The 14357-nt window shown below is 39.4% G+C and overlaps 1 protein-coding gene across 1 annotated transcript in view; it reads left to right on the forward strand.

The window, feature by feature from the left end:
* The window catches only part of Atrnl1 (attractin like 1), a 545233-nt gene that overhangs the window by 139955 nt on the left and 390921 nt on the right, over positions 1 to 14357 (forward strand). The window contains exons 22-23 of the mRNA XM_042054482.1: positions 1094 to 1146; positions 13283 to 13377. Coding sequence (XP_041910416.1) covers positions 1094 to 1146; positions 13283 to 13377 — 148 coding nt within the window. The remainder of the gene's footprint in view (positions 1 to 1093; positions 1147 to 13282; positions 13378 to 14357) is intronic.

Here is a 14357-nt window from a genome sequence, read left to right on the forward strand (position 1 = left end):
GAGCAGTCTCATTGTCATAAAAAGTCCTAAATTATTAAACATTTTAAATGCCATATTTTGAAGGTCTTTGAAAGATTTGAAGAATCCATGTCCATCTGAGATACATCTCTGTACATCTAGAAAATCTAACTACCATGAATACAAGTTTGACTATTATAGGATTATCTTTTAACCTATATTTTTAAATTATACATCACATTTTTAAATGATCTGTACAAACACAATACCATAACCAAGAGCATAAATATACCAATGCAAATATCTATAGTATATCCTCTATAAATGTAAATAAATATTTATAAATAATACTTGGGAATATGGGCATAATTCTCGTCTAAACTGCTTCCTGCTATTTATTGTGCAAAATAATTTTTGAGGGGTGTTCAAGGTGACCTTTCAGGGGGTCTTGGTCCATCAAACCACATTAATCTAGAAGGAATCCACAGGTTCACATCCTCTGTGGAAACAAAAGAAGAACCTCTTTCCAAAGCAACAAATCCTCAGGCCCATATTTTGACTGGCTGTATGTTGGTCTTGACTTTTGTACATGGTAATAGATATGGGCCTGTTTTCATTTGCCTACATGCTGATATCCAGTTATGCTAGCACCATTTGTTGAATATGCTTTTTTTCCGTTTGGTATTTTTTTGCTTCTTTATTAAAATTAGGTGTTCGGAGGTGTTTGGATTAATATCTGGGTCTTCGATTTGGTTCCATTAGTCCTCCTTTCTGTTTTTATGCCAGTACCATTCTGTTTTTATTACTGTAGTTCTATAGTAGAGTTCGAAGTCAAGGATTGTGATTCCTCCAGAAAATCCTTTATGGTACAGGATTGTTTTGTCTATCCTGGGTTTTTTGCCTTTCCATATGAAGTTGAGTACTGTTCTTTCGAGGTCTGTGAAAAATTCTGCTGTTATTTTGATGGGCATTGCTGAATCGTCACAGACATTTCTATTTGCACGTGCTTATTTAGTCTTAAGAGGATTGCTGCCCTCTGCTATTTTGGAAGTTTGTTTTTAAAAATTCAACTTATGATACAGTTTAAACATTTTTACTTTATTTAGTCGTAAATGACTTTTTCATGTTTTTACAGATGCGACTCTGAAAATCGCTATGTTGGTAATCCACTCAGAGGAACATGTTATTGTAAGTATTCGTATGTTTTCCTTTATAGTAATCGATTTATATTGTTAGCTTCAAGTTAATGAATAGCTATGGTTTCATTACTATTTTAGTTACTCTGGTCTACATATTTTATTATGTCGTTAGCATCAGGTAATTGAATATGTATGGTTTCGTTACAATTTTCTGGTCCATATATTTTATCTTATTTTTTTTTACTTTAAATTTTTTTGAGATAATTATAACAGTATTTGTATTCTTTGTATTTCTTAAACTTTATAATTCCATAATCTGTTGATAAGAAAGGTAATGTGTATTTGCAATATTCTCTTAATTGTTTTTGGTGTATTTTTCTTACCCTAAATAGTAAAATAAATATAAATAAATTAAAATTGCTTGTGTCCTGAACATGAACAAAAGGTAGGGCTCAAATAAATTTTTATAATTTTAATATATTTTTAAAATTTGAAGAAATAAATCTTATGATAGACTGTTTACAAGGAACAGTTTTGATCTTTATCCTGATCTACACTTATTTTCTGTTAGGTGTTACTTTCATTTGATTGTTTAACTTTATAGAATCAGCTGAATTATTTTCAAAATAGTTGTACCATCAGGTTCTCACTAGCAATGTATAAGATTTACAGTTGTTCTGTGTTTTTCAACATGATCTTCTGGTTAGCCTTTTTATTTCTAGCTGTTCTAATAGTTATGTAATAAATCTAATTGCTACTTTTTATCTATTACTAATAACAATCTTTTAGCATCTAAGTGTGATATTACTTGTTGAAGTGTTTAAGCTTTTTTCTTAGTGGTTCATTTTTATGAGTGTCTTACTTAGCTTTCTATGGCTGTGTTAAACACCATGACCAAAAGCAACCTGGGGAGGAAAGGGTTTATTTCAGCTTCCGGAGCTCAGGGCCCTGGAGGCAGGAAGTGATGCAGAGCCAGTGAAGGGTGCTGCTTCCTGCTTGCTCTGCACAGGGCTTGCTCAGCCTGCTTTCCACACAAGCCAGGATCAGTGCTGCAGGGTGGCACTGCCCGCAGTGGGCGGGGCAGTGGGCGGGGCAGTGGGCGGGGCACTCTCACTCCGTCTCTGCCCCACAGACTCCCCACAGAGCTACTCTAATGGAGGCTTTTCCTCAGTCAAGGTTTCCTCCTCCCAGGTGACTTTAGCCTGTGTCAAGTTTACCAAAGGCACACAAACCAGCAGGCAAGGTCCCTTATTCTATACAGAAGTCCTGTAGCACGTTTAGTTGGCCACCTTTCTTCATCAGTTCATGATTTGTCTAACTCCTTTTTAAAGCACGTGCCACCGTGTCTGGATGTGTCTACTTTTACTCCTCTAAAGTAGTTTTCTCGAAAGGTAATTTTTTTTGTAAATTAATTTTTTTCATACAATATTTTATTTTTATTCTTGTTGTTTTTTTGACACAGGGTTTCTCTGTGCAGCAGACTATAGCACGATTAATAAAAACCCAGAGACAGAAATTGGGTTCAATCTGAAGGTCAGAAAAACAAAACACCTCTACCTCAGTCTGAAATGGCGATTCTGCCTCCAGGAATCTCAGAATGAGACTTCATCTGACACCTGTCTCATCCCGTCTTATACTTCTCTCTAGGACTGGGAAAAGGTGTGCACCACCACCACCTGCCTATCATACAGCACATTTTGATTATATTTTTCCTGTCCCCAACTGCCCCCCTCCTGCCTACCTACCCAACTTCATGGTAGTTCCCTTTCTATCTCTCAAAAAAAAAATGCCAAAATAAACCAAAAATCAAAACAAAGATCAAAGGCAAGAAGACAAAGAAAAACCATCTAAAAGAAAACAAACAGCCCTAAACAAAACCCAAAATGAGGCTTTTATTTTGTGTCTCCAACTACTCCAGAGCAGCCTCCAGGCGAGTGGTTGATATACCCAGAGCTCCCCTGGACAAAGCTGATTTTCTTTTCCCCCGGCAGATATCAATCACAAGTAGCTTCTTGGTTAGGGGTGGGGCTTTGTGTCCACTTCGTTTTCTCAGTGCTGGAATTTTAGAACAACTTTGAGGTTTTATCTCATCACCAGTCAGAATGGCCAAGATTAATAACTCAGTGGCGACACTTGCTCTTGTGGGTGGGTAGGGCACTTATTTGTTGCCTATAGGAGCCTGCAAACTATGGAAATCAGTGTGGCGGTTCCTCAGGGAGCAGCATCAAGATCCAGTGTACTACTTTTGGGCATACACCCCAGAGACTCTCGCCCTTACTGCAGGGACATTTGCTACCTGTGTTCATGGCTGCACTATTCACAACAGCCCCTGGAAGCAGCCTAAATGTCCATCACCTGATGAGAGGATAATGAATGTGGATGCCATTCAGCTGTTAAGACTAATAAAAGTTTCAGGTAAATGCATAGATTTGAAACAATCATCCCAAGTGAGGTAATCCAGACCAGAAAAGACAAGTTCAGCATGTTCAAGCCAGATGAAGGCAGTTTTGAATTTAAATGGACTTCTACTTACAAATTCAGTGTTCTGAGAAATATATATAAGAACAGTTCTTTGGGATTTTGCTGAGCTTATAGGTGGATTGGGAGAATTTGCATTTTAACTGTAATATGACTTATTACTTCTGAAAATGCCTATCTTTTTCTTGCTTAAATTTTCTTTCATTTATCTTAGACATATTTTACGGTTTGAATTGAATATGCCTTTCATACCCTCCCTCCCTCCCTCCCTCCCTCCCTCCCTCCCTCCCTCCCTTCCTCCCTCCCTTTTTTTCTTTTTTTTTCCCTCAGATTCATCCTTGTGCTGACTAGTTTTAAGTAAACAGGACACAAGCTAGAGCCAGCTGACAGGTCGGAGCCTCAGTAAAGAAAAAGCCTCCTTTAGACTGGGCTGCAGTCAAGCCTCTGGGGCATTTCCTTAATTAGTGCTCTCTAGGGCAGGATTCAGTCCATGGGAGGAATCAGTCCTAGGTTCCCTAAGAAAGCAGGTTGAGCAAGCTCCTGGAGCAAGGTAGTCAGCAGTGCCCTCCTTGACTTCCAATAGCTCCCTGCTGTGCTGAAGTCCTGCCCTGACTTCTTCCAGAGTGGGCTGCAGTGTGGCAGTGTAGGCAGAATAAACCCTTTCTTCCCCAGGCTGCTTCTGGTCCTGGTGTTTATTACTACCCTAGACGCCCCATTAAGACAATCCCTATTGTGAATCCTTTCTTTCACCGCTGTATATAAATATAATCGAGTTTGTATTTGTATCCTTTAGTTGTTCCTGTCCCTTTAGCACATTCTGTCAGAATGTCTTTAAACAGAAGTAATAGGTTGTAGTTCTTCCTTTGGAGTTTGGATTCCTTTTCCTTATTTTTGTTTCCAGTGCAGTAGCTTTGGTCTGTAAAACTGCTGGAAAGATGTTGTGAGCATCAAGATGTGTATTCCTGTCTTGTTCTAGATTTCAGCAGAAAAGCAGTGTTTTCCCATGGCAGATAATTTAGCTGGCTTGATTATTTTGAGGACATTCCTCTTATTCTAATTTAGCTGAATATGTTTTAGGAAGACATATTTTTCTTGTCTCTAATGCTCCCCCCCCTTGTATCAGTTTAGATAACTATAAGGATTTCTATTTTGCTTTCGTGATATGGTGAGTTTAGTTTTATGAGTCAATGAGTGATATGCAGTTGGCTCAGTTTGTTACCTTTGTCTCCTCAGAAATCGATGGGGTCTTAGATTATTCCCAAGTCCTCCCTATGTGGAGGCTGCTGTTGTGAAATTTCATATAGGCAGTATGTGGACAGAGATCTTCCTTCCCTGGGCAACTGCCTACCAGTACAGTTTGTGTGTTAGCCCAGGTGTGATGGCACATACCTGCCATCTCAGCATTGGGAGGCCGAGGCAGGAAGATAACCACTTTGAGACCAGCCTGGGCTCTGCCTTGTTTTTCACAGAACAGGCAAGCAAGCACAGAAGCAAGCAAGCCAACCCGACCTAACAGTGAGTCACGAGGCTGTAGTCAAGATTATATCCACACGTGAAGCAGCAGCAGCCTGTTTTCCGGGGCTGTGTCCTGTTCTTTACTCTCCAGCCCCATCTTCCCAAATCAGTTTCCGTGTGTTTGCCCTCCGTCTTTGCGGGCGTTATCATAGGACTGATCATAGACATCATTATTAAGGGCAGTGCTTACACTATTCTAAACTATTCTTTCCATCAAATTATACCATTTTCTATCTTAGGGAGTTAGGAAATTTGTTTCTGAATTCATTTGTTTATTTTCTATTATTAAATATTGAAGTTCATTATTGGATTTTCCAATATTAAACTTTTTGTTCTGGAGTAAATTATACTTTCAGGGAATATTACTTCAATATTGCAGACTGTTACCTTTATTGTTTATTTAGGAATACTTAAATATTAATGACTATAGACTGTCTTTCTTGTGTTTTTTACCAAAATAGTCTTTGATTATGTTTTATTTACTTTTATATGCATATTTTAGTTTTGTGGGATTAGATTTACTAAATATATGTTAATTATTGCTTTTATTTTTAAAGCAACAATAGTGAAAGTACTTGTGAACTTTTGGTCCTTTTGGTGTGACCGTAGCTTGTAATGGCCGAGTTACGTCTTCAGCACTGTGAGCTTTCAAAGAATGGTCACCAGTCTCTGTGTCTGATCGAGTCCGTCGTTTACAAACATTCGCGTGCGTGCTTACCCGTTGTTTCACATGACCAGTCTCTAGTTTCCTGACTTTGGTTCCCAGCTCATCAGCCTTCCATTTTCACGTGTCTTTTATTTGTTACTTGAAGTGGTGACCCGTGCCGTCACCGAGCTCCGTCCCAGTGTTGATGCGTTGCCACATTTGGTTCAAGGTTTTCTTTGTAACATTATTTTTTCATAACTTAGGATTTCAGGTTTTTTTGTTTTGTTTTTGTTTTGTTTCTTTTTGATTTTCAAGACAAGGTTTCTCTGTGTAACAGCCCTATCTCCCTTGGAACTCACTCTGTAGACCAAGTTGTTCTCCTGCCCCTGCCTCCTGAGTGCTGGTTTAATCTTTTTTTTTTGTTTTTTTTGTTTTTTTGTTTTTTGTTTTTCGAGACAGGGTTTCCCTGTAGTTTCTAGAGCCTGTCCTGGAGCTAGCTCTTGTAGACCAGGCTGGCCTCGAACTCAGAGATCCGCCTGCCTCTGCTTCCCGAGTGCTGGGATTAAAGGCGTGCGCCACCACCGCCCGGCCTGGTTTAATCTTTTATTTTTATATGATTTTCAAAGTTTCTAAATGAGTACCCTTTTGTATTTTTCTAGTTTTATTGACAACGCAGCAAACATTCCAAGTCTTATTAGTGGGTGTGTATTCACTGTGTGAGACACTGGGCAGTATTTGGGACGCTTTGTTTTCGCAGTGGGAGGAGGGGCCTAGGTACCCAGCGTGGCAGACAGTGACTGGAGGCAGGCTGGGGTCTGCCCCGCAGTCTTTCAGAACCGGGAATCATCAGGTGCTGATGGCAGCCGGAGAGTGAGAGTCCCAGGTATAGCGGCTTAATCAGGTTCAAATCTGGGAGGAGAAAACATTTCCGTGTGAGCCTTCATCCACAGAACACGCAGCCAATAACAGATTGGCAGTCACGGCTGACCAGGTTACTCATGGCTACAGTTCCCGTGGAAGGGGAGGCAGCGATGTCCCTTTGCCTCCTCCGTAGTCTCCCTGGGTTGTTCAGCAGTGTATGCATGATGTGTGTTTCAGATTTTATCCTGAGTGTCTTCCAAGGAGATGGTGTTTAGTGTAGGTTTTGAAATTATAGATTCATACTTGTGTAGCATGTTTCCCTTTCAGCCAGTGGCTTTCCTCAATCTTTCTGTATTTCTTAGTTTTTATTTTAACTAGACATATTTGTTGCCTATTCTTCTCAAATAGAAATTATCCTTTTACTATTTTTGTATAGACTTATAGATACCAAAATCACGAGTAGTTCCAATTATTAACATATTATGTAGCTTATATTCCATTCATTATAAATTTTAAATACATTGACTGCTTGAGTCATTTAATGATGAAAGCTAATTTACCTTTTAAATCAGTGCTGTCTAATAAATACACCGAGTCATGCAAAAGCAAATGGGAATAGGTAAAGTCAGTTTATATAAAACATTTAACTCACCATATCTAAGTATTTTCAATATCAAATGTAATCAATATTTAAAGTGCATCAGTGGGATAACTATATTCTTTCTTTTTGTGCCATGTATTTGAAATACAGTTACTAATTTATATTCTAGTTTTCCACTATGAAATCTTAGCTGGCCCCAAACTCATTATCTCTGTCTTCCTGGAGCACTGGGGTTGCAGGTGTCCACTGCCATCCTGGTTAAAGTGTATCTCAATCCCATTTGCTCACCGTCTAATTATTCATTATCCACAGCAACTGTTTTATTGGAATGGCCTCGTGTTAGAAAGGCAATGGCTCCCTTTTAAAATGTCTGAGGAACCGTCCTTACCCACTAGGTGGCGGTGTTGCCATTGTTAGCACAGTTGAGAGCTAGAAACTTTGGGAAGGAAATGGGTTGCAAACAGAAACTTTCTGATTTTTGAGCTTAGATCAGAATTTGAGTTGCCAGTCCTCAGTTTAGAGGCGCGGAGCGCAGTGAGGCCGCAGCACAGCTGGAAGTAACTCCGCGCTGCCCCTGTTCCAGCCTTCGCCGTTGGTTTAAACTCAGCCAGAGTGTGTGAGAAAGCCCACAGGCCCTGTCCAGTCGAATGACTGAATTTGTCCTCGGTTATTTAGAAAACACTGCCTTAAAGATAGATGCTTTTGGGGTTACACGAATTTCTAAAATCATTAACACTTTAACGAGAAACTTTTAAGCTTGAAAGAAAAGACTGAATCTATGAAAGTTTTAGATACTAAATTTGAAAGGCTAGCATGAATTAGCTTTCAGAACGTCACTCTGTGGTCGTCTGTGCGTTCTCCTGTTCTGTAGGTTACTGCCTGAACTGCAGTTACGTGTTTCTCTCTGTTTTTCAAGTAGTTGACATTTTGGTACAGTTTGGTGTTTAACAAATGACTTATTTTTAGTTACTTTTATTGTTATTTAGAATTCAGGTGACTTCGGAGGTACTAACTCGGTACCTATTTTGAAAATCGTAACTTTTCTATTTTGTGCTCCACTGTAACTGAGTAAATTTTGCTTTAGTTTGTATTATTAAAAACAAACTGCCTTCCCATTCAACTCATTATAAGCTTTTAGTTGGCACTGATTTACCTAATTAATGTACGAGTGGGTCTTAGACTCAGAAACATTATTTTTGAGTATACATTTATTAGGTTTAATGTTTTTGTTTAAATGCACAAGAGAAAATATTTTTATCACATTATTGTCGCAATAAATTGATAAAGGCAGATGTCAGTGCCGCAGTAGGCTCATCACCAGATGCAGGGTAAGGCAGGTGTTTGGAGCTCCCTGCTCTAGGTGTGTGCGTGTTCATTGGTTAAGGCTGTTGAACAGAATGGAGGTCTTGTGATTCTTGTCAGGTAAAACTCGCTGGCAGTGCATGCGGACATCAGATAATGTTCAAAGCTGCGTGGGTTGTTTTGTCTGTCCTCCTCTTTGGAGTGCACATCTTCAGTCTGTAAAACCTAGCACTGCTTTGTCTCCCGGAGTCTGGTCTGGTGCTGGCTGAAGGGGTGCAAACACTGGCAGCGTTGCTCTGTGTGTGGCATTCACATCACACTAGGGTGACAGTCTGTAGCTGTGTGTAAGAAGCATGCAGATTAGAAATGAGATGCCATTTTTCGAAGTGATTGTGATTATGCTAATTTATGTTAATCATATAAGTACAGTGTAGGAAAACTTGTTAAAATTTCAGTGCTTATGAAAATGATATTATCTGTATGTTCCTTTAAAAATGTCCCTTTTTAAATTTTAATAATAGAAGAAAGCATATTTATTCTAGAAAGAGAAAGATTAAAGGGCAAAGTAGAATCCCTAATGATTCTACCCAACGGAAATTGCTGTTAATCATTATTATATTGATCTAAACCGCGAATCCAGAGGGAGCGTCCTGTTTTATGATCTGAGACTTTCTAGGCTTTCTTCTTCCCTGTGCTGGAAAGGCCACTGGGACCTGACGCAGGCGGGCACTTGAGGCATCTCCACAGCTGCGGTTTCTCCATTAGGTCAGATTTTAGTGGGGAGTCTGTGTACCGGGCTGTGAGTGGAAACAACCACGTTTGTTGTTGCCTTTTGACTCTGCGAATATTTGCCCGTGGTCTATTCCTCCTTCACACTGTCTGGAATCCTGTAGTGTGCCCCGTATGTGTGGACTATCAATTGGCATGCTTTTCCAATCTGATAGATCTGTGATTAATGATGGGTTAAGTGGATCTATGTATAAATTAGTAGTTATTAGTGATATTTGTGAGGTTCTGTCCACTATTTTAATTTTATTTCAGTTCATTCATTTTTATGTATTTCTTGTCAAGTTTTTTATAGTTTTTGAGGCACAAGGAATTTGGCATGCTATTGGTTTGTTCGGATTATTCTACAAACACACAGTTGTGATGGTCTTTAAAATTTTGGAGCATTATCAATAGGCATTTTTTCTGCGAACATGAACATGCCAATTAAAAAGACAGTAAATTTAATGTGCTTTTCCTATTTATAATATATACTTTTAAAATACAATTTGATAGACATTCCAAATGTATGTCTCCCATTTTAAAGTCTTTAGTTTAAAAGTGTTTTCACATTTCATGGCAGACTTTTAGCATTGATACGCAGTACATTGTATTTCAGTACTTCCTGCATATCTGAATTACACAAGCAGTGAAGTAATCCTAATATGGAGATCAAAAATTGATGAAACTACAAGATAAATTACTATAGAAGAAATAGAAATTTAACATACATAAATATTTATATTTATTAATAGTCTAAACAGACAAAACAAAAAATCCAAGGTCTCTAGAACATAATTATTAAAAGTATAAATTATGGTTACATACATTATAACCATAAAATGCTTTTTTTGTTTTATGAATGACACATTGTTGTTAGAAAACATAAACATCTCCAGATGGATTGAATGAAATGATAACAATGGCTATCAGGTTTCTGGATATAGTTTAATATTCAAAAATCAAATACTTTTCTATATACAGATTTTGGTCTGCCTAGCGGTATGTAACACAGTATTTGCGAACTTTATGGATTGGGTCAGACATGATCCCAGTATAGTAACCTTGAGATGGAAGCTGTGGATGTTTATATCTGTGTGGTTTGTTATTTTAGTTTTTATTGTAGCTGCTTTACGTTACCTTCAGCAGGCAAGCTTGCTATAGGTATAACAAGATAATTTTTTTTTAATAATCCTTATATTTTCCAAGTTTAAGTCTATAATTCATTCCCTGCTGTGACTTTTATTTATGTACCATTTCCTTTTAAGATATTTGTTTTTATGTATATACAAGGCTTTGCCTTTAAGTTTGTCTGTGCACCGTCTGCGTGCAGTGCCTTAGGAGGCCAGTAGAGGGCAAGGGCTCTCCTGGAGCTGGAGTCACAGAAAGTTGTGAGCCTCCAGGCAGATGCTGTGGCTCGAACCTAGGTCCTCTGAAGAAGCAGAAGCAGACAGTGCTCTTAGCCTCTGAGCCATCTCTCCAGTCTTCTGTGTCAGTTACATATTTCTGTTTACTTTGGTTGTTGCATAGATGTAAGCAATTTAAATTTAGTTTTATATTTTTAAAGTGAAATATGAGTATTGTGTATTAATATCCTCTTAAATTATTATCATCTTATTTGAATCTGGAAAGCATTACTGAGTATACGTTTCCATAAATAATATGGTTTTACAGCCTGTCTTTTGATCACGAAGAGTGATTGGTGTCTGTGCTAAGGAGTGCTTCTGTTGCTCTGAGAGACAAGGACCACAAGTGAGGTCACTAGGGGAGTGAGGGCAGGAGCCTGGAGGCCGGGCTGAAGCAGAGGCCGTGGAAGAGAGAGTGCCCCTGATTGGCTCGGGGTGTCCATGTGGAAGAGTGCCCCTGATTGGCTCGGGGTGTCCATGTGGAAGAGTGCCCCTGATTGGCTCGGGGTGTCCATGGCTGAAGCAGAGGCCGTGGAAAAGTGCCCCTGATTGGCTCGGGGTGTCCATGTGGAAGAGTGCCCCTGATTGGCTCGGGGTGTCCATGTGGAAGAGTGCTCCTGATTGGCTCGGGGTGTCCATGTGGAAGAGTGCCCCTGATTGGCTCGGGGTGTCCATGTGGAAGAGTGCTCCTGATTGGCTCGGGGTGTCCATGTGGAAGAGTGCCCCTGATTGGCTCGGGGTGTCCATGGCTGAAGCAGAGGCCGTGGAAGAGAGAGTGCCCCTGATTGGCTCGGGGTGTCCATTTGGAAGAGTGCCCCTGATTGGCTCGGGGTGTCCATGTGGAAGAGTGCCCCTGATTGGCTCGGGGCATCCATGGCCTCTCCAGTCTGCTGTACTCTGTGACTCAGGACCACATTGAGGCTGATGGCACCGCCTACGACGGGCCGGATCCTCTCCCACCAGGCGTTAGTCAAGACTGCCCCTCACAGACTCGCCCTACTTTCCAGTATGATGGAGGCATTTTCAAAATTGAGATCCCGTTTCCCAGCTGAACCTACTTTGGGTCAAGTTGAAAAACTATTATTTCTTTACAAATGACTTGTTTGTGTGAGTGTGGCTATGCACACACATGTGCACACACCTGCGGAACAGTCTGGCTGGCTGTCGTTGTTAGTAACTAACTATTTGAGGGGTCCTTGATGGAACAGTTGATATGCACTGCCTTGCGGCCTCTCTGTGTATCCAGTCATTTAGCCGCCACCACTTCTGGTTCTATGTTGTTCTCATTCTCTCCAGCTAAGGCTTCAACATCTTAAGGGTTGCACCTGATTCCCCTTTATTTAGATCTGGATACCATTTTATGGATTTGTATAACACAAGGGACTACTTGTTGGGGTTTCTGTCCTGCCCAGTTCACACAGCCAGTAAATCACAGAGAAAATCACACAGAGAGTCTACATTAGATATAAACTTATTGGCCCATTAGCTCAGGCTTCTTATTAACTCTTATAACTTATGTAGCCCATTATTCTTATCGATGTTAGACACATGGCTTTGTACCTTTTTCGGCGGGGGAAGGTCACATCTTGCTTCTTGGGTGTCTGGACAGGACTGTGGGAGAGCTTCCTTCTTCCCAGCATTCTCCTGTTCTCATTGCCCCACCTCTACTTCCTGTCTCGTTGTCCCACCTATACTTCCTGCTTGGCTACTGGCCAATCAGCACTTATTTAAAACATAATTGACAGAATACAGAATTGTCCTGCACCAAATTTGTCAAATTTGAAATCATAAGATATATGGTCATTTGTGAAAACCTTGGAAATTTTAGTGTAATATTTTAAAATTTTACTCTTTTTTCATAGATATCAGTACTTCATTTCTTTTTATGCCTGGATAATATACTCTTAAATAAACCATATTTTACCATTCATCAGTTGAGGGACATTAGACTATTTTATTTCTTAGTTATGTATGAATTTATCTTTCATACATAATTCTTTATATGAATATCTAGGTTTACTTACCAGGATATTTTTTTTGTCAACTTGTTATAATTTCTAATTTTACCACACTAGTCATTCATATGTTGAAATTTGTTTTTCTTTTATTTCTTTACACCTTGTTTTCTTGATGCATAGCAATGATTTAATAATTCAATATAAGAAGATACTTTCAACTCAGATCTATTGGTGTAAATTCAAAACATATTAAATTGTAATATTTTTGTTTTGTTGTCCAGTCAATTATTAAGTTATTGGCATTGAGGTCTGTGTTTTAGATGCCAGTTACTTAGTTCTTCATAGTCCCCATAAATACACAGTAATGTGCTTTCTCAGATTCTGAGGAGATGGAATGTCTCCTGGTTTACCTCAGGAATTGTGCAGCTGACTGCTTTTTGTACCTCTTGTGCAGTCTAATTGTTACTTAATTTATAGTAAATCGAGCCTTCATATGTTATTGCTACTTAGTGACAAAGTTTGTATTTTCCTATCCTTGAGTGGGCTGCTAGTCTTAACGGTGAAGTTAATCATGTGTGCAGTGTTTTCACCCAGCTCTTGTTTTCTGTGAAGACCTTTCTCGAGTGTCTGTCAGGACTCTCCTTTCCCCACAGACAGCCTTCTGATTGACTACCAGTTCACCTTCAGTCTGTTGCAGGAAGATGACCGCCACCACACCGCCATCAACTTCATCGCCAATCCAGAGCAGGTGAGGAGGCGCCACCTTCTTGGTGGATGCTGCCCCTGCCGAGGTGTCCTGGTTTAACTCCTCAGAAGTATTGCACAGGAGGAATCCTGTAGAAATTGCTGAATCTCTGAGATTTATTTTCATGAAACTTAGATGTGCATTTGATTCTGAGAGTCGACAAGTTAGTATTTTTGTTTGCTAGTCTCCTGGCTCGAATTTTATATCCATAGACTTATTTATTCATCAAATTCTTTTTTTTTTTCTTTTTGGTTTTTCGAGACAGAGTTTCTCTGTGGCTTTCGAGCCTGTCCTGGAACTAGCTCTTGTAGACCAGGCTGGCCTTGAACTCACAGAGATCCGTCTGCCTCTGCCTCCCGAGTGCTGGGATTAAAGGCGTGCAACACCACCGCCCGGCTTATTCATCAAATTCTTATTTACCTTGAGTTCTTACATTTTACTAATAAATAACAATTTTCTCCAGTTTAAGTTTAGTTATAAGCATAAATTCTGTTACAAACATGCCAATTTTCTGAATCACAAGGGCATCTAAGTTTCATGAAAATAGCATTTAAGAAGCAAGGATTGTAGACATACCATGTCAAGCGGTTGTTCATTTGCAGTAAAGCGTTTCTGGGGTTTGCGTTGACTTTTGTCCCAGTTAATGTTTTACTGAGTCACACAAACGCCTGTTTCACAGCTGTGTAATCCTACAAGCTTATGAAGATTAAACATATTCACTACCTACAGTAAATTAAAAAAAAAATACATATGTTTAAGGAAGTCTTATCCATTTTTTTTAACCTAACAGCCTACACATACTTCCTGGTGCTAAGCTTGCATGAGAAGCATCTCCCGGGATGCTTGCAAGATTTTCTTGTGTAATCCCTTTTAATTAAGAACAGTTCACCCAGGATGATCTGTAAAGTTAAGACAGCTTATCCATGAATGCTTCTTAATTTGACCTGTGACATAAAACAAGTGTATGTCCTGTCACTTGTAGA

This window comes from Arvicola amphibius, chromosome 1 (assembly GCF_903992535.2).
Source record: "Arvicola amphibius chromosome 1, mArvAmp1.2, whole genome shotgun sequence".
Taxonomy (NCBI): domain Eukaryota; kingdom Metazoa; phylum Chordata; class Mammalia; order Rodentia; family Cricetidae; genus Arvicola; species Arvicola amphibius.